The sequence below is a fragment of the Callionymus lyra genome, chromosome 4 (genome assembly GCF_982586985.1).
Source record: "Callionymus lyra chromosome 4, fCalLyr1.hap1.1, whole genome shotgun sequence".
NCBI classification, from domain to species: Eukaryota; Metazoa; Chordata; class Actinopteri; order Syngnathiformes; family Callionymidae; genus Callionymus; species Callionymus lyra.
In genome coordinates this window covers 33989045-34006451 of record NC_141821.1, presented here as the reverse complement: position 1 = coordinate 34006451, position 17407 = coordinate 33989045, and the positions used below count along the sequence as shown (strand labels likewise).

At 40.4% G+C, this 17407-nt stretch overlaps 3 protein-coding genes across 3 annotated transcripts; 1 reads left to right on the top strand and 2 right to left on the bottom strand.

Moving 5' to 3' along the window:
- Positions 1-24: 24 nt before the first annotated feature.
- Positions 25-3368, bottom strand: uba5 (ubiquitin-like modifier activating enzyme 5). The gene is made up of 12 exons (XM_087789949.1): positions 3081-3368; positions 2909-2954; positions 2674-2763; positions 2482-2591; positions 2321-2407; positions 2164-2248; positions 1619-1723; positions 1425-1552; positions 1227-1362; positions 1087-1165; positions 822-928; positions 25-354 (listed from the first exon to the last, which is right to left on the bottom strand). Exons 1-12 carry the CDS (start codon positions 3239-3241, stop codon positions 277-279), a joined length of 1212 nt encoding a protein of 403 aa, XP_087646075.1. The 5' UTR covers positions 3242-3368; the 3' UTR covers positions 25-276.
- A 123-nt stretch (positions 3369-3491) lies between these two features.
- acad11 (acyl-CoA dehydrogenase family, member 11) lies at positions 3492-17355 on the top strand. Its single transcript, XM_087789948.1, has 20 exons — positions 3492-3747; positions 3851-3950; positions 5578-5703; positions 5780-5941; positions 6012-6176; positions 6236-6377; positions 6437-6558; positions 6619-6725; positions 8233-8344; positions 8524-8601; positions 8702-8840; positions 10148-10255; positions 10528-10626; positions 16043-16112; positions 16172-16257; positions 16327-16398; positions 16457-16611; positions 16672-16788; positions 16847-16956; positions 17215-17355. Exons 1-20 carry the CDS (start codon positions 3626-3628, stop codon positions 17327-17329), a joined length of 2307 nt encoding a protein of 768 aa, XP_087646074.1. The 5' UTR covers positions 3492-3625; the 3' UTR covers positions 17330-17355.
- Positions 11447-13599, bottom strand: ackr4b (atypical chemokine receptor 4b). The gene is made up of 2 exons (XM_087789950.1): positions 13453-13599; positions 11447-12876 (listed from the first exon to the last, which is right to left on the bottom strand). Exon 2 carries the CDS (start codon positions 12868-12870, stop codon positions 11755-11757), a length of 1116 nt encoding a protein of 371 aa, XP_087646076.1. The 5' UTR covers positions 12871-12876; positions 13453-13599; the 3' UTR covers positions 11447-11754.
- Positions 17356-17407: the final 52 nt, after the last annotated feature.

Below are 17407 nucleotides of genomic sequence, written 5' to 3'. Positions count from 1 at the left end.
AAAAACAAATGAAACGACACATCATTGCATTTCTCCTAATAAATATTTTATTGAAACAAATGAAACATGATGATGTTTTGTGAGTGACAAGCACAGTCAGGATTGGAACCATCACATGCATGATTGTTTTTTAAATGTACATATAAACACAATTGTTGTGAAGATTTATTAATCGCGTATTTCAATCTGATGTTGCTCTCAGTTTTCTATGTCAGTTAGTCTTACTCCTCATGCGTTTGTCGAGATTTATTTCAGATCCGTCCAAGCTTCAGTTTTCTACAACTTCCTCATGTGGGCCATCAGTTCCTCTAGGCTCTGCTCCGTCTCCTCCACTGTTTCGCCGCTTGCTTTGTTCTGAATCACAAAGATGAGATTGGATACAAAGTTATGATTGACACGTCCTCAATATGCTTGATAATCACATTTTTAGCTGTAGAGTGAGTTTAGAAAACCTAAAATTGAAATATAAACCATCTGCTGCCATACAGGTCAAAAGAATATTTTCAACATGAAAAGAAACGATCAGAGGAATCAATAAATAATTATGTAGCTCATATTTTAAGAAAAAATGTTGAAGTGATGAAATTTTAATCTAAGCAAAAAACCGAAGTTTGCCGACTTGACAACAAAATAAAAAATACAGTTAATCAATGCACGCACCAGCAAGATGTTGTAACCTTTGTCTTGTAAAACCATTGCTAGTGTGATCTCGAGTGAGGCCATTTCATTGTTGCATCCTTTTGATCAACGTAACAGATTTCCTACAGCTTGCGGCGAGTTACATTTTTATATTATTTTGAAGAAAGACTCAATGCACCGACCTCAGCTGGAATGGTGTAAGCCAAAGTGATGCCTTCAGGGAGGTCAGGAATTGGTGTGGCTGATTCCTCCAAATCTTCCTCAGTCACCTCTGACACCAGCTCTATACCTGCCAGTCACAGTTTGATTCTCAACTTTAGACAAAACCACCAACACACCAGACGTTTTTTGAGAAAAACATCTTTTCATGGATGATTTTACACAGACTTGGATAGAGAAACTTCATGGAGGTTAATATCCTTTGTGCAGTCATGTGTCTGTACTCACCCCATTCATTTTCCTCGTGTACAACCTCTTCCACCACCTCCTCAACAACTTCCACTTTCGGTTTTTCTGCCTCTTTTCTCTAAAGAATCCAGAGACGGGTCAGAAGGCGAATGAACATTGCATGTTGCAGCGACTCTCACCTTGAACTCCTCCTGTTGCCTCCTGCAGTATCGGTCGTTACACTGAGGGTTTGGCTTCAATGTCATGCTGGGGAAAAAGTCCTGCATGGCGTTGTAACCCAGGTAATAACTGACGGTTCCGAACTTTAACAGATGCCTGACAAAACCCAAGTTAACTTCCTAAAGATATAAGATGTTTCTTCACTTGGAGAAACTTACTTGAGGACATTCTGCACCAGAATCCCTGCAACGACCCCCATCGTTGTCGGTAAACTAGCCGCGCACACTCCCTCTCTTTTGAGGGTCTTCTCATCGATGTTGGCGGCCACGACAAGAGGGGGCGCACACTGTAGAGGAGGAAAACAGAATACTAGTAGTAAAGGAAGCGTGACATTCTTGCTGAGGCGACATACAGCAAAGCAGGCCGTCTCTCCAGGGTTGATGAGCTGAATGTGTCCTGACACGGCGTTCTCGCTGACTCCAGACTCCATCCAGATCTGACCCAGTTCATTACAGGCCTTAAAGAGACAGAGGAGGGAAAGTAAGAATCACCAAATTATGCCAAACATTTAATTTGCATTATGGGATGGATACTAATGGCTACCACTTCTGACAAACCGTATTAACGAGATAAAAAATAAAGAAGATTTTTAAGCTATGGAAAAATGAAAACATTCAAACAGACATGAGACACAGGTTTGTTGCCTCAGTTTATTAAGAACTACACTCTCTTCAAGCCCTTGAATCATAGAGCTGACAGAACACAACACAAAGTCTGTTTCATTATTAATACGTTCAAAGACCCCCTTGTCAAAACTTTCCTCCCATCATTTTATTCTGTATGAAAACTGTTTTGGACTAAGTTTGCACGATTTCCCTTTTTTATGATTCATTTGATCCTGTTTTAAAATGAATGGTTTGAAACATTTTAGTGGTGAAAGTATTAGTAAGTACTTACTGTGTTAATTGCCATTCGAGCCTCAAAGTTGTCCACACAGCTCAGGACTAAATCTACAGCGGTCCCTTCTTCAAGCCCACCCTGACTAAAAAATACAAAAGATTTTTTTTCTTAATGAAGTTCTAAACGTAGGAAAAACAACCAAGGGAGTACTGACCTAATCCGGTCCATAAAATGTGTAAAATTTTGCATTGTGGTGATGTTGTAGTTGTGAGTCTCGAATGACACATCAGGATTTATATTTCTGTCAGGAGAATGAAAGTAGGTGTGAATTAAGAATTGCATTTGTGTCAGTGAGGCAGGATTTCCTTAACTTACCTGAGCGTGTGTTCGGCTGCCTCCACTTTACTGAGTCCAGCCTGGTGCGGCTGGAAGAACAGGCGGTTCATATTGGCCAACTCCACTTTATCATAGTCAAAAAGCAGCAGCTGTGGGAATAGGGATGTCAATGAACTCATTCTAGGACAAGATGTGTGAGCTTCCATGGAGTAAAGTACGAGTTTGTATTACCTTACCAATGCCACATCGTGTGAGCATTTCAGCGGTCACACTGCCGACTCCACCAACTCCCACCACTGCCACGGTGAACGTGCGAATGTTCTTAGGAAGAAAGAAAGAAAATGTATTGAAATGTAACTTTGAATTCACACTTTTTCTTAATGTTTTCTACTTAATAGAAATCAAAACAACAGTTAATTCCTGTAGACAGTTTTTAGTTCAAACAAAGATCACATTATCTACACACCTCGTAGTTGTCAACAATACCCATCCTCTTCAGAGCCATCAGACGACTGAAATAAAAACATTTAGGGTTAGTTTAACTAACATATGTGTCAGAATGAGTCACCGGGCGTTTCCCCAAAATGTATATTTACAAATAATCTACAGGCGCTTAAATGTTTTCAAACAAAACTCACCTGTACGGATTAGAATCAACAACTTCGGAGCTCATTTTGTCAATCCTCGGTCTGTGTAGTTCCATGTTGTGCGCATCTCCCTGATGCTGCTGCTGTTTACATTTGATCAGCTCGTTTTCCAACTCCCTGACACGGAGTTTTAATTCCTCCACAGTCGCCATTGAGCCTAAAAACTATTGATTTAAGAGCTAACCCCCAAAAAAATCCACACGAGTGTGTCGCGATTTAACAACAATCGAATGAATCGTCTTGGAAAGTACACGTCTTCAAAACTCGGCTGTCATGACGTGTGCCACTGCGAATGGTGTCCGTGTTGGACACAAACGTTCCTACATGTAAACGGTCATCATTTATACACTTTAATAATTTATTATTTGTTTTTATATCAATATATTTGTGCTCTAAAAAAATATTAATTGCAATTTTGAATAAAACAATTATATCATGTGGTAAGCAACGGATGTGACGTAATGTGTATATCCGCCTTGGCCGATCATTGAACGATGAGTTTTTCTGCAAATTATTAAACTTCTTATTTTTAAGTCATGGACGAAGTGACAACCCCTGTGAGGCAGCAGCACAAGTTTAACGTTGACAGGCTTCACAAATATTTGTCTGTCAACTCGCTGTTATCAGTCAGTGATAGTTTGAATCTCACTCAGTACAGGTAAGCGACACAAGTTGAGATAAAAGTGAAGAAGCTGCTGCCAAACAATGTTACTGCGTGCAGTTGTTATAAAATAGTAATGGCTTCCTGGTTTGTTTGTCAGCGCTGGACAGTCAAACCCGACGTATCTGGTCCAGACACCAACCAAAAGATATGTGCTCAGGAAGAAACCACCAGGTGAGCTGCTGCCAGGAGCTCACAAGGTAAGCGTTCAGTTGAAGGTGCATGTTGTCTTTTACAGCTTTTCTAGTGGAGCCACGACAAAATAAAACACTCTTAAGTAACGATAAATAAAGAATTTACGCGAAAATAAAATCACATATTTTCAAAGGATGACCCAGACCACCCTACTATTCATTCCCTAATTTCAGGTGTACTAGGAAATATACTTATTTTATACCAAAATTCAAGTAGTATACTTTTCTTTCAAGAATCCTTAACAAAGATAAGTATATTGAAGTTTTCTAAGAATACGGTTATTTTATACTAATATTTAGCTTATATACTCGAAGTTTACTTTTGACATGCAATGCATCAAAATAGTACACTGATACTTTATGAAATGTACCTGAGTAAAGTGTATTATTGTGGTTATCCAGAAGTAAACTGTGCAAAGTTTTATTTGCTCCAATCTTGTGTTAGATACCTGGTAAAACTTCACCTGCGTTGGTGTAGAGAATAGGTCAATTCAAGAATGCACTAAAATAATGTCACTATAAGAAATCGTTTTAATTCATTAGGTTAAATTCGTTTGCATTATTAGGTTTAAAATCCAGATTATGTTCATGATTGTAAATTATTTATGTATCGACTTAATATATTACTCATCCTTTCTGTGTGAGGGATGTTTAAAAAATAAATAAAAATAAAGTAAAACCCTTACAAATATAGGCCAATACTAAACAATCATCAGGTACATTATATACGTTTCCTCAATAATGTAAGAAATCTTTTGTTAGTTGATATTTTAGACTGTGAGATCACTCCTGCTGTGACTGAAGTGTTTCTTTTGTGCGTTTATTCAACTCCAGTTTCATGTCAAACTATTTACATTTCACATGGGATATGTTTTGTGTTCTACAGGTAAGATTAGCGGACAGCAGTCAAGTTCTTAAATCCTGTTCAGCTACAGCTGTCTGTCTGTAAGGCATCTGATAAGATCGCCTTTATATTTATCGTCTGATATGACAGTTTTGTTAGGTTGATTAGCAACATATGTCACATCCCTGCGCTTCAACTGTCCTGTCACAACTTAATTACTAACAAAAAATTATTATATTGAAAACATTTGTTTCTCTCTGTGTTTGTTTGTGTCTGACCGATGGACAGAACCATCTTCACCTCCTTATATGGTCATTAAGGGGCTGAGATTTATGACCCATTATCATGAGCTGCTCTCATTTTTAGATTCATCAAATACTCGCATGTTTACAATCAGATCTGAGTGTTCCACCTGGTTCATGAATATGGAGTCGGTTTCTCAGCAGAGACTTTATGTTAAAATAAGGGATTTACTCGCGCTTTATGGAGAGACCCTAGAGTATAAATGTATACTAAACTATAGAATTTGAGTCTACACCTTCTAAAGATGAGTATACTTCTGTAAACTTAAGAGTGTTCAAATTTATTTGGAATAAGTATCAAATAAGTATACTTTCAGTACACTACAAGCAAATGTAGTATATCGCTGTGTATTTACTATACTTATAGTAAAGTATTCTTGATAAAATGAACTTCAAGTATACTACTTTTTGTGAACAAAATGTTTATGCTTCGATCTTTTATGTGCATTTATTTTTTAATAAAATAATGTGTTGTTGTTGATTTAAGGTTGACCGTGAATTTCGAGTCCAAAAGGCTTTGTTCCCTGCTGGCTTTCCAGTACCTCATCCTCTCCTGTACTGCTCTGATGCTGAAGTTATTGGAACTGAGTTTTACCTGATGGACCATGTGGTGGTATGATTGAAAATAATGCTCTCATCTTGTAATATGTAAAAATATTTTGATATCATGCATGATGCTTATCAACCAGGGTCGGATATTCAGAGACCACCGACTGCCGGGAGTGAGCCCTGCGGAGAGAACGGCGTTGTATGTCGCTGCAGTGGAGGTTTTGGCGAAGCTGCATTCTTTGAATGTGGCAAAACTGGGTCTGGAAGGATTTGGACGAGGTCCGGGGTACTGCAGGAGACAGGTGACACTGCACATGTTCAACAACATGCACATGTGATCAGTCAACAGAAATGTATATGTTTGAAATGTAGGTGTCCGTCTGGGGGAAGCAGTATTCTGCAGCCAAGCACAAGGACATCCCAGCCATGAATGAACTCTCCGATTGGTTGATGAAGAACTTGCCAGTCAATGATGACGAGGTCACACTTGTGCATGGTGATTTTCGCCTGGAAAATCTGATCTTCCATCCATCAGAGGTAGAGAGTGATTTTGATTGTCGTCACACTGGAATCTTCATCCTGTTTCCATCCATCAGTCTCGGGTGATTGCTGTGCTGGACTGGGAGTTGTCCACGACTGGACAGCCACTGACTGACCTGGCCTACTTCCTCATGCCTCACCACTGGCCAAGCAGTCTTGGTGTCATCAGCACTATGGGCAGCCTAAAAGGAGTAGAGGGTAAAAAGCACAAACTTCATTTTTAAGTGTTATTTATTAAATAAAAAACTTCTCATCAGGCATTCCTTCTGTCAGTGACCTACTCGCGATATACTGTCGCTGTCGAGGTCTCCCTCAAACATTGCCAGATCTCAACTTTTATTTGGCTTTATCTGTCTTCAAGTTGGCAGGAATAGCCCAGGTAACACCATTTATCAACTTCATTTCAAGGTGCAGGTATTTTAAAGAATATTTTTTGAAGGGAGTTTACGCGCGACACTTGCTTGGTAACGCTAGCGCCCCGAATGCAGAAGAGTTTGGAGACTGTGTGGAACCACTGGCCCGGGTCGGCCTGCAGCTGGCATTAAGGTTTGTGTGAAAATTGCATCATGGATATTCATGTTTAGTTTATTTTAATTTGTAATTTTACAAAAGATTATATGATTTCATAGAATTAATATTTATACATTGTTATATGTAATGTGTTAATCTGCAACTTGATTATTGCTTCAATGTTCTACAACCTGTGCTTTTGTTACTTATTTGGTACTTAAATGTGTTTAAAAAATGACCAGATAATTTCATTTATTACCTGAAAAGGGAAAAAATAGGGGGCTTAGCATACATTTCTATATTTGCTTCATGGACATGTATGTCAAATCTTTTATCAATAATTATGACGGTACAAATATGATCAGTATAATTCTGATCCAGAAATGCGAGACATGTCAAATATTATAAATATATGATCCAGTCCGTTTATTAATATCATTGAGATAGATCTTTAATCTTAATTTCTCAGATCATTTTAATCAGTGATTTGTTTTACAGTAATTCACTACATCTCTTCAAGTTCAAGTTTTTTTGTTGTCAAATATACATGTATGCAAGACATACAACATAGATGAAATTGTAGTCCTCTCAGACCCACTATGCAAAACATGAAGTAGACAGTTGAAAGGACATTAATAAATAAGACATACAAAAAATAAATAATCAACAATACTTATATAATTAACTAATAAACAGAATATCAACAAAGTTAACAAAGTCAAGGCACAGGTAGTGCAGTTTCAGTCAAATGTGCAGGGATGAGCGGAGGTGAGAGTGATGGTAGGACAGGGAGGGAGGGAGTCTCCTGACAGCCTGGTGGAAGAAGCTGTCCTTTAACCTGCTGGTTCTGGTCTGAAGACTGCGATCCAGTTCTAACATTGTTGTTTTAGGCTTGACACGTTTATTTTTTAATTGAAAATTGAAAACATTGTGACATGCAATATATAGATACATACTTTTCTGATACAAGAATAGACATTTTTAAGTCACAACTTATTAAATTCCATAAAAGGTAATTCTCTTCATCATAGTTTTTCATCAACCTCCCAAGAGCTAAATGGTTGTAATGTCAGACATAGACATATATATGTCTATGAGGTAGACCTGCAGCTACTGGTGTTTCGAGTGCATTACTACCACCTAGTGTTGAGTGTTCACAACTACAACATATATCACGACGTATAAGAGTTCACTAAACATATCTGTTTTGTAGTGCATTGGATAAAAATCAGAAACTTATATTTCCATCACAGACTACAAAACTAATTTTACAATAGAGATACAATACAATGGCATATAAATAATCAGTTAATACAAATAAAAGACATTAAATAAAATAATATTAATGATCTGGACAGCATATGTTATGTGTTTTAAAGTATTAACTGTTGTTTCTGGTTGTTATTGCAGAGTAGTTGCTAAAGAGTATTTTTTATTCTCGGATGAAGTGTTTTCCTGTACATTTGAATGAAGCTGATGTAGAAAAATGTGTGTTATTTACCAAACATTAGTTGTAAGGTGTAATATGTTTTCTCCTTAATAGCACCAAAAGTGATCTGTCAAAAGAGCGACTGTTCATTCAGACAGAAAAGGGTCACGCCGTGCTGCAACAAGTCAAAGTGTTTATGCGAGAACACGTACTCCCGGCTCAGAAGGTCAGTCTCTCATCAAACGGATCATAAAAAGCATGAACGGAACAAGTGGTCTATTCATGATGTAGTAGTTGGTCAAAGTTATAAATGAACAACACAACTCCAGTAGTTGTCAGATAGGGTAAATCTATGATAAGATAATGAGGCTCAGAGGCTCGTATGAATGTCATCTATTGTTGCAGGAAGTGTCGGACTACTATCTCAAGCATGCCAATGATCCACAAAGATGGAGCAGCCCCCCAATAATAGAACATCTTAAGGTGGGTTCATGTTAAATCATCATCATTGATCATATCGAAATAATCCTTTTCTTCAGCTGTTATCAAGTTTTGCGTTCATTATGACCACTTGTGTGTCCAGACTAAAGCCAGAGCTGCAGGTCTGTGGAACCTATTCTTGCCTGCAGTCAGCGGCCTCTCTCAGGTGGACTACGCATATGTCGCAGAGGAAACCGGTCGTTGCATCTTTGCACCTGAAGTTTTCAACTGTCAAGCCCCTGGTGAGATGTTCCCTTGAATCCTTAGTCGTTTATAAATTACATTTCACAGATGAAATTAACATAGATGGATGGATAAACTTTATTGATCCCTCTGGAGCATGAAGACAAATGAGAAAAGTATAAAGCAAATGTTCTTTATTAAACAGTGCTTATGGTAATTGGGATTTATGATATCCACATTTGTGAGTCTGTTATATAGGTTAATGTCTAAAAATTGGTGGAAATGTTAACATGAGCTTTGAAATAAATATAACAAGTCAATAATGTTTTAAATAAATGCATCTTAACTTCTAAATAGTCTTGATGATGTCCAGCTTGAGTTTATGAATCCTAAATGATAAATGTAGCCAGGATTTAACAACATACCTCAATAATCCTATACATAACACTTGGAAAAATGAATGTAGCACTCCTCTTTTGAATAGATTTATTTGACGTCATAAAATATAAGATCTGTATGGAAACTGTGGGATAAACAGACCGAAAACAACTCTTGTAACTCTGCTGTTCAATCTTAACTGTGTAATACGCAGCTGTAGTTACACCCTGGAAACTTGTATCATAGTGTTACTCCAGGGCAGTTAACCGCCCATATTAGAACATTCCTGCACCCCTCCTTTCCCTTACTATTATTATTATTATTATTATTATTATTGCGATACTTTGTATGGTCCATGCAGACCCATTTCAGCTATTCTGCACATTGTATTTATTTCAAATAAATATATTTTTAAATCATTTGAAAACTTAGTTATCTGTCTATATGCTCGAATATCTTTTTTAAAATGTATGTAAACATATGCTTAAGTTTTCTTTTTTTTTTTAAGGCATGTTTAAAAATAAAATAATTATAAGGTGAAACTTTATTGATTAAATTATATATTGTTTATATTTAGCTCATGTTTGTTTTTAAACGTATATTTGTTTTTTTTAGCATCCGTGTATGTTTTAAAATCTCTTAAAACATATATTTAAATTCTATACAGGTTTTAACGTCTTTTTAAAGATAAATTTGAAATTCTATGTGTGTTTTAAACTTATTTTTAAAACATATATTTTAACTTCTACATTCGTTTTGAGGTCACTTAAGCATGTATATTTTTAAAACCTCAATTGAACAAAATCACACATGAATGCTTATTTGCTCAATTGCTTCAAATTAAATAATTATTAACAATAAACAGTTCAAGGTCAGTCAGACAGTCTTATCGTCTGTTTCAATAATCGTCTGTGTTTTTCCGTCTCCCCTGTTGGACCAGCAGCTGATGTTTTGGTAACAGTGCGTCTCTTGTTTTTTTTCTCTACAGACACGGGGAATATGGAGGTGCTCCACATGTTTGGCAGTGAGGAGCAGAAAAAGAAATGGCTGGAACCTCTTTTGAAGGGAGAGATCCGCTCGTGTTTTTGTATGACGGGTATGTCATCTTGATTATTTTAGTCGGAGCCGGTTGAACTCACTGTTCTGTGTGTCAAAAGCTTGAATATGAATGTGGAAAATTGAGGCCGTTGTAAGCGGTGATTCACGTTTCTAGTGTGTCCTTTAGACACTGACAAGACTTTTCTCTGTGTTTTTCATCTCCACAAGTTAACGAGGAACAGCCTCTTTTTCTTTGTTATACTTTCATGTCGAGTGCTCAAATACAAGTTCACTGCATTGAAAATAAACGCATCCAAATGTCCCTTTCAGAGCCTGACGTGGCCTCAAGTGATGCAACCAACATGGAGTGCACCCTCCAACGAGATGGAGACACTTTTGTTATTAACGGCAAGAAGTGGTGGAGCAGTGGTGAGTTTTCTTCAATTTTACATGTGGTAAACCGTAAAATCCAGTGGTTTGATGTGGCACAAGGGGGCGATTGCTTGAACATGTAAATTGAATACAGACTTAAAATAAAAAAAGAAAGTAGATGAGACACATTTTAGAACAAGGGTTCCCATCAATGGACCGATGCGTGGAAAATACAAGTCACACCCAGAAACAAATGTCTTGACTTCATAGTTTTCGACTTTTTTGAGCTGTTAAAACTTCATATGAACAAAACTTCAGTGGTCAAGCTAGCACGGTGTCATGCTTAATGAGCTGGTCAAAGCTTGCATGTGAAGACTCATCAAACAAAGAAAAACATCTTCCTTGACTAATGCTGATGAGGTTGTAGCCTAAACTTTGCCTCTGCGGTCGGATAAACACTATCTAGTGGTGGTGAACCCTCCAGGAAAGAGTCAAGTCGTGACAACTCCCTGGTGGTGAGTCATCCAGAGTTCCAATACAGGAACAAATAAATGACCGTTCTGTCGCCATTCAATCTGGGTGTGTCTTTCTCAACTGGTTTAGTTACTGGCTGAATGTTGGAGGTTCCCTCGGTTCTCTCACTAAACAGTGCTACAATTAAAAGCAGTTTTCAAAGTGAGATCAACAGAAAGTGTTGGAAGTTAAAGTCGCAATCTTCTTTCGATGATTCCTTTTAATGGCTCTTAAGCCAGTTTTAGATTAACTAAGTAGTAATTCACTTAACAGACTCCTCTTCTTTTAAAACACACTTGTGATTCAGAAACTTTCCTAAGATTCCTGCTGTCTGGTTATGTCATTGAGTTCCACTCACACCCACACGACGTCATCTGTATCCATTTATCTGGACTTCTTCTCTGCCATGAAACAAGTTTATTAGTGATGCACAAATACTTGCATTTAACATTCAAATACAAATCTTCTGACCAAGTATTTAATCTGTGAGGCATTTAAATACACATATTATACTGATCACAGAAACAAAAGATCCCTCCCAGGCTGCCAGGTATATTTTTGACCCTTGAGTCGTCAGAGTTCGTCCTTGTACTGTACTGTTCATTCTTTAATGGCTCCTTGTGTCTCAAAAGAAAAGGTGATACACAATCTATGACTTGGTGTTTCTGGGCTTCATATGATGAAGTTGCTTGTCTCTTGCTCTTCCGAAGACTCTGATTGGATCTGATTGTTTGTATTCGTGCTGAGTGCGATTTGTACTTGAGGCTCCTCCCCCTCCGGTCTCAGGCGACTGCTCAGTTTCTGTCCGATGTGCTTTGCCGCTTTAAGAACGCGACTCCTGAAAGACGAGCCGACGAAGGCGTAGAGTAGCGGGTTGACGCAGGCGTGGGTCAGCGCCAGGCTCTCGGTCACCTGGAGGGCGTGGTCCCATGCTTTGCTGACGTCGCAGTCGGTCACCAGAACGTAGATCAGGTCCATGGTTCGGCACAGCTTCACCACGTTGTAGGGCAGCTGAGTCAGCAGGAAGACGACGACCACAGCCAGGAGGACGCGGAGCGCCCGCCATTTTTTGATTCTCTGGACGCGGGCGGCCTGGCCGAGCGCCCTCCCCACCAAGCTGTAGCACACCAGCATCGTCACGAACGGAACCAGGAATCTTAACGTGACCTCCAGGATTTCTAGAGCAGCCTTGGCAGACACTGCCATGTGCTGAGGGTAGACGGCGACGCAGGCGATCCTGTGGTGGGAGTATCTCAGCGTGGAGAAGATGAGTTCAGGGATACCTAGAAAGCAGGCGACCCCCCACAGACCCAAGCAGACCAGGACCCTCTGTCTCCGCACCCGGGGTCCTGACCCGATCCTGCCGGCGGCGTGTCCCACGGCTCTGTAGCGATCCACGCTGATGCACGCCAGCATCAACATGCCGCAGCTGAAGTTGGTGCTGTAGAGGAAGGATGTGAGTTTGCACGCCAGCAAACCCAACTCCCAACCGTAGACGGCATCCGCCGCCCAGAACGGCAGCGTGAGGAGGAGCAGGAGGTCCGAGATGGCGAGGTTGACGATGCACGTGTCCGTCAGGGTCTGCAGACGCCGCTGAGAAACGAAGACGAACACGACCAGGGTGTTTCCTGCCAGACCCACCACCAGAGCCAGAGTGTAGATGATGGGCAGGAAGACCCTGCCGAAGGATCTGACCGTCTCCTTGTTGCAGACGCTGTGAATGTCTTCGTAGTTGTAGGTGCTGTTGAAGCCCTCGTCGTAATGGTAGTTGTACTCTAACTCCCCCATGTTGGGCTGAACAGAGAGACACAGAACTTGTGTGAGAACACAGGAAGTGTGGACAGTGGGACCAGTGTGGCTCACAGGAATCTCTCCTGCATGGTTTCCCTAATAACTTGAGCCCCCCTGGATCCGGAGGAGCAAACATAGGAACAAGCCTCTGATTCCTGAACACTCGTGTACGAGCAGCAGCATCTTTACCTGCGTCTGTAAATCATGTTTCCCTCTCTTGATCAAAGGTTTAAAGTCATTTATAATGATCATGTCTCGTTGTTTTGAACATCAGTGTGTTTCTATGGTGCTGAAAGACATTTGTTTCCATGCTGTCGACAGATGTTGTAAACACATCTGGTCTTCAGCTCTCTTTGGTGGATCTCTAATGTCTTGTCACTTCAAGCACTGAGCAGACGGAGGAACAGTGTCGGGACGTGTAGTCGAGCACATCGTTCATGATAAAAAGGTCGTAAACTAATTCTGGCCCAGACTTTGACTCTGAAAGTGCGCTAGAACTTTCTCAGTTCAAAACAAGGTGCCAGTCAACTTGTTTCTCACAGATCAGACTTAGCTAATAATGGAACCTGAAACTCTTACCTTGTGTTGTCCTGTCGTCCTCAAACACACCAGAAGCTGCTCACTGTCCTGAGGGGGAAGCTTGTGTGCTGCGTAGGACTGATCTTTTTGTCTGAGTTTGCTGGGCTCTGTCTGCTCATTACTGCTGGCTGTGTGTGCACGTGAGAGTGGGCGGCTCTGCATTGCACCAGGCGACTTTTTGAACTTGCTGCTTTTATTTTTGATACACACTTCCTTCTGGCTCTCTATTTTAGATTTATCTCTATAGGTGTGGTCAGTAACTGTTGTTTTACCCAACTTTATTAGCATCTACTAGGAGTGTAAGAAAATATATTTTTCACAAGACTGTATTGATATTCTAGATAAATGTATATTTTTCAAAAATGAAGAAATCAAAGACAAACAACATTGGAACAAAAAATAAAACCTTGATCAGGGCTGTGACTGTGAGGGCCATCAGGCCAATGGAAAGAGATTTTTTTTTTTCTAAAGAAATACATATTTTTACTGCGCTAAATAATGTACTTTTGTTATTGTATTATATGTGAAATGTAACATAACATAAGATGAAAGCCATATGTATCTAAATATTTCTTAAATTAGAGGAATGTCATAGGAAGAAACATGGAGTTGTTGTATGTTGAAAAGAATAATTGTAAAAAGTGTGAAAAATATTGTTGGTTATCAGAGGAATTTCTATATAATTTGACCTCATGAGGGCCACATTAATACAGATTAAGGGCTGCATGTGGCCCCGGGCTGCTTTGATGGTACCAGATCATTATTGGATGAATTATTTTGGCAATTCCACATGTTTTAGTGGAGATATGTGTCCTAACACAACTGTTACTAAATGAATTATTTAGTAAATAAAATATATTTGAGATAGAACTCATTGTAAATCCATCACAATGTGTTGTAAGGACAAGATACGAGTGCTCAATGAACATCGCTGTGAGCTCTTCTCTTCTTAGAGCCCAGAGTTGTGTCTGTCGACTCAAAGAAGCAGGTGGTTTATGGTGGAACAAAACTGTTTGAAATGAAAATGAAGTTGTGTCGTCTGTGGGAAACATGCCCAAGAGATGATGTGAGATTTGTACAATAACAACAACATGTCAAACATCAAACAACAATCATCCTCAGAACCTGCTGGAATGTTCTTCATTCCTGATGAGTTTGGACCTGCAGGGACACGAAGGTTCCTGTGTCATGTCAGAGTTTAGAAGAACAGCCGACCCTCTGGTCTCAGCATGTGCAGTCGCTTGTTCTCTCGCTCAGTAACAACATTTGTCTGGGTGGACCGAGAGCCATGTTTGCTTTCATAATCTTCCCTTTGTGACACGTCATGTGTCTGCTGCCAACATGTGCGGTCCTGCTGGGAGACGCGTCCTCTGGGGTGTAAACAGGAAGACGTGTCCCAGTCTGGCCTCGGAGAAACAGGCGTTTGCAAGAATGCTTGAGATGAGTTCAACTCCCAGTTCAGGAAATTCTTTTGCAGTTTTGCAGACTCCTTTGATGAAGATCTGTCAGGCTCCGGGGCCACATGCTCTTCTGGGTTTTAATGTCCTCCTTAATGTCTTCTTTAGAAGTTTTTACAACTCTTTGGTTTTTCAATTTAAAAATTGACAATTTTATTTGATGTGTTTTGACTGAAGTACTTTATGACTCATATTGAGGATCTTAAATTAAACAAATATTAAATGAAACCTGTTTTTTTGACATTGTTGGCAGACACCCACAACAGTCGTAGTGGGGTGTATTGGCAAGAAGTTGGCGATACGATACATATATCGAGATAACAGTACGATATATTGTGATACTGTAAAGCAAGGATATATTTGGAGTATTGTCGAGTATTTGACTCTGGTGTTGCAGAATTTACAGACCACATGACTCTTGACGAAGTCGTAACAGCTTTCTTTGTTTTGATACTAAAATATGTCCAAACATCAGCTTTGAAAGCTGCTGGAGTCGACTGTGTCCCCTTGTCCTCAGAATTCCATTCTTTCTTCAGCTGTGTAGACATTCCATCTTGTGGATGGAATTTTAATGTTTAATTTTTAAATTAATATTGTTGATTTTATTACTGGTCAATTACTTCAGCTTAAGACCTTATTTTCTAATAAAGTGTATACAATTCAATTATAATAATAAAGTATTATTCTAAAAAATGAAAAAAAAACAATGAATATTGTATAATCCGTACAATGCTTTTGACTATTAATTCAGTATAGTAAGAAATATTCTGTTCTTTAAGTGTATCAATATACACCCCTAATAATGTGGCCATAGTAACATACTGTACCAATCTAAACATTTCCTCTTGAAATCTGATGAATAAACCTGAAAGAAATGATAAAACATGAATGAATACATGTTACAATCAGTTGTACGATGTCTGCCATCAGTAAGTACAAACCAAAGAGAACAAAAGTTGTTCAATTCGATCCAGATGAACCTCTTTTTGTTATAAGAGAATCTCATGTTACTAATAATCAGATCGAGGTCAGGAAATGTAACTCAAGACTCAAGTTCCGCTCCAGCATCAATCTGTCAGCAACCTTTGTACGCCGGTCCTGGCAGGACTCAACTCTTTTTGTCTCTGGTCCAGGAGCCGGACATCCAGACTGCAGAGTGGCCATCGTGATGTGCAGAAGCCGCTCGCAGGAAGAGCGAGGAAGGTGAGAATCTGCTGCCGGACGGTTGTTAAGAAGCCAATAATGACTGGCGGTGATTTCAGGCACGGTCAACACAGCATGATTCTGGTGCCGCTGGACTCACCAGGGGTCAAGCTAGTGAGAGCCCTGACCGTGTTCGGACAGGACGGTACCAGACTCTCTCCCTCTTGCTCCACCGTTTGAAATCCAGATTAATCCAGACTGTGTTTCTGCTCAGACGCCATCCACGGAGGTCACTTCGAAGTCCACTTTGAGAACGTGCGAGTCCCTGACGCCAACCTCCTTCTCGGTAACTGACCACGTCCACCACACCCGAGTGTGGCCCTCACCCCCTGGTGTGTGTGCAGGCGAGGGCAGAGGATTTGAGATCGCCCAGGGTCGTCTGGGTCCGGGGCGACTGCACCACTGCATGAGAGCCGTCGGAGCTGCGGAAGCGGCGCTGGAGCTGCTGTGCCGGCGAGCTTCCTCCCGGCAAACCTTCGGGAAGAAGCTATACCAACATGTGCGTGGCCCGTCTGCTGCCTCCTAGTGGTGGGATGAAGTCTAACCGATTGTGTCACAGGAGGTCGTCGCTCACTGGATCGCCGAGTGCCGCCTGATGATCGACCAGACGCGGCTGCTCACCCTCAGCGCCGCTCGCGCCCTCGACACTGTCGGCAGTCGCGCCGCCCGCAAGCAGGTAGACGTGGCAGCTTCATTAGAGGATTCTCTTTCACGTCACCATTTTGCTTCTCCAGATCGCCATGATCAAAGTGGCCGCAGCCAGGATGGCCTGCAGGGTGGTGGACTGTGCCATCCAGGTGTTTGGAGCGGCAGGAGTTTCTGGAGATTTCCCGCTGGCCCAGATGTGAGTCCAAGTGACGTCATGTGTTTGAATGACTGTGCTGACCTTGAGAGCCCAACAGGTGGAGCTATGTGACCATTGATATCTTACAATATTGGAGAACGCCATCTTGTGGGTTCTAACATGTACTGCAGTTTGATTTCAGTTTATGTTCAAAATTAAGAACTTCTCATATGCATTCAAGCGCAACATTTACCACCAGGGGGAGTCATTATTCAAGTTTTCTTTTGCTCAATCATGACCTTTAACGTCTGCCCTCAGGTACTCTCATGTCCGGACCTTGAGGATTGCTGATGGACCAGATGAAGTGCACCTCTCCTCCATCGCTCTGCTAGAACTGAGGGATCAGCTGAAGAAAGCTCAGGCCAAACTGTGAGGGAGGTCACATGACCAGGAAGTTTGACAACATGATTAAATGACTTTGATTCGCTTCTTAACACCAGTGCTTCTCAGA

Excerpts from the sequence above, each read along its gene's own strand:
- acad11 (XM_087789948.1), top strand. The coding sequence starts at position 3,626 with ATGGACGAAGTGACAACCCCTGTGAGGCAGCAGCACAAGTTTAACGTT. Across the intron at positions 6,559-6,618 it reads AGTTGGCAGGAATAGCCCAG|GGAGTTTACGCGCGACACTT; the intron begins GTAACACCATTT and ends TATTTTTTGAAG. Across the intron at positions 16,612-16,671 it reads GGAAGAAGCTATACCAACAT|GAGGTCGTCGCTCACTGGAT; the intron begins GTGCGTGGCCCG and ends ATTGTGTCACAG.
- ackr4b (XM_087789950.1), bottom strand. The coding sequence starts at position 12,870 with ATGGGGGAGTTAGAGTACAACTACCATTACGACGAGGGCTTCAACAGC.
- uba5 (XM_087789949.1), bottom strand. The coding sequence starts at position 3,241 with ATGGCGACTGTGGAGGAATTAAAACTCCGTGTCAGGGAGTTGGAAAAC. Across the intron at positions 2,592-2,673 it reads CACGATGTGGCATTGGTAAG|CTGCTGCTTTTTGACTATGA; the intron begins GTAATACAAACT and ends CTATTCCCACAG. Across the intron at positions 1,166-1,226 it reads GGCAACAGGAGGAGTTCAAG|AGAAAAGAGGCAGAAAAACC; the intron begins GTGAGAGTCGCT and ends TGGATTCTTTAG.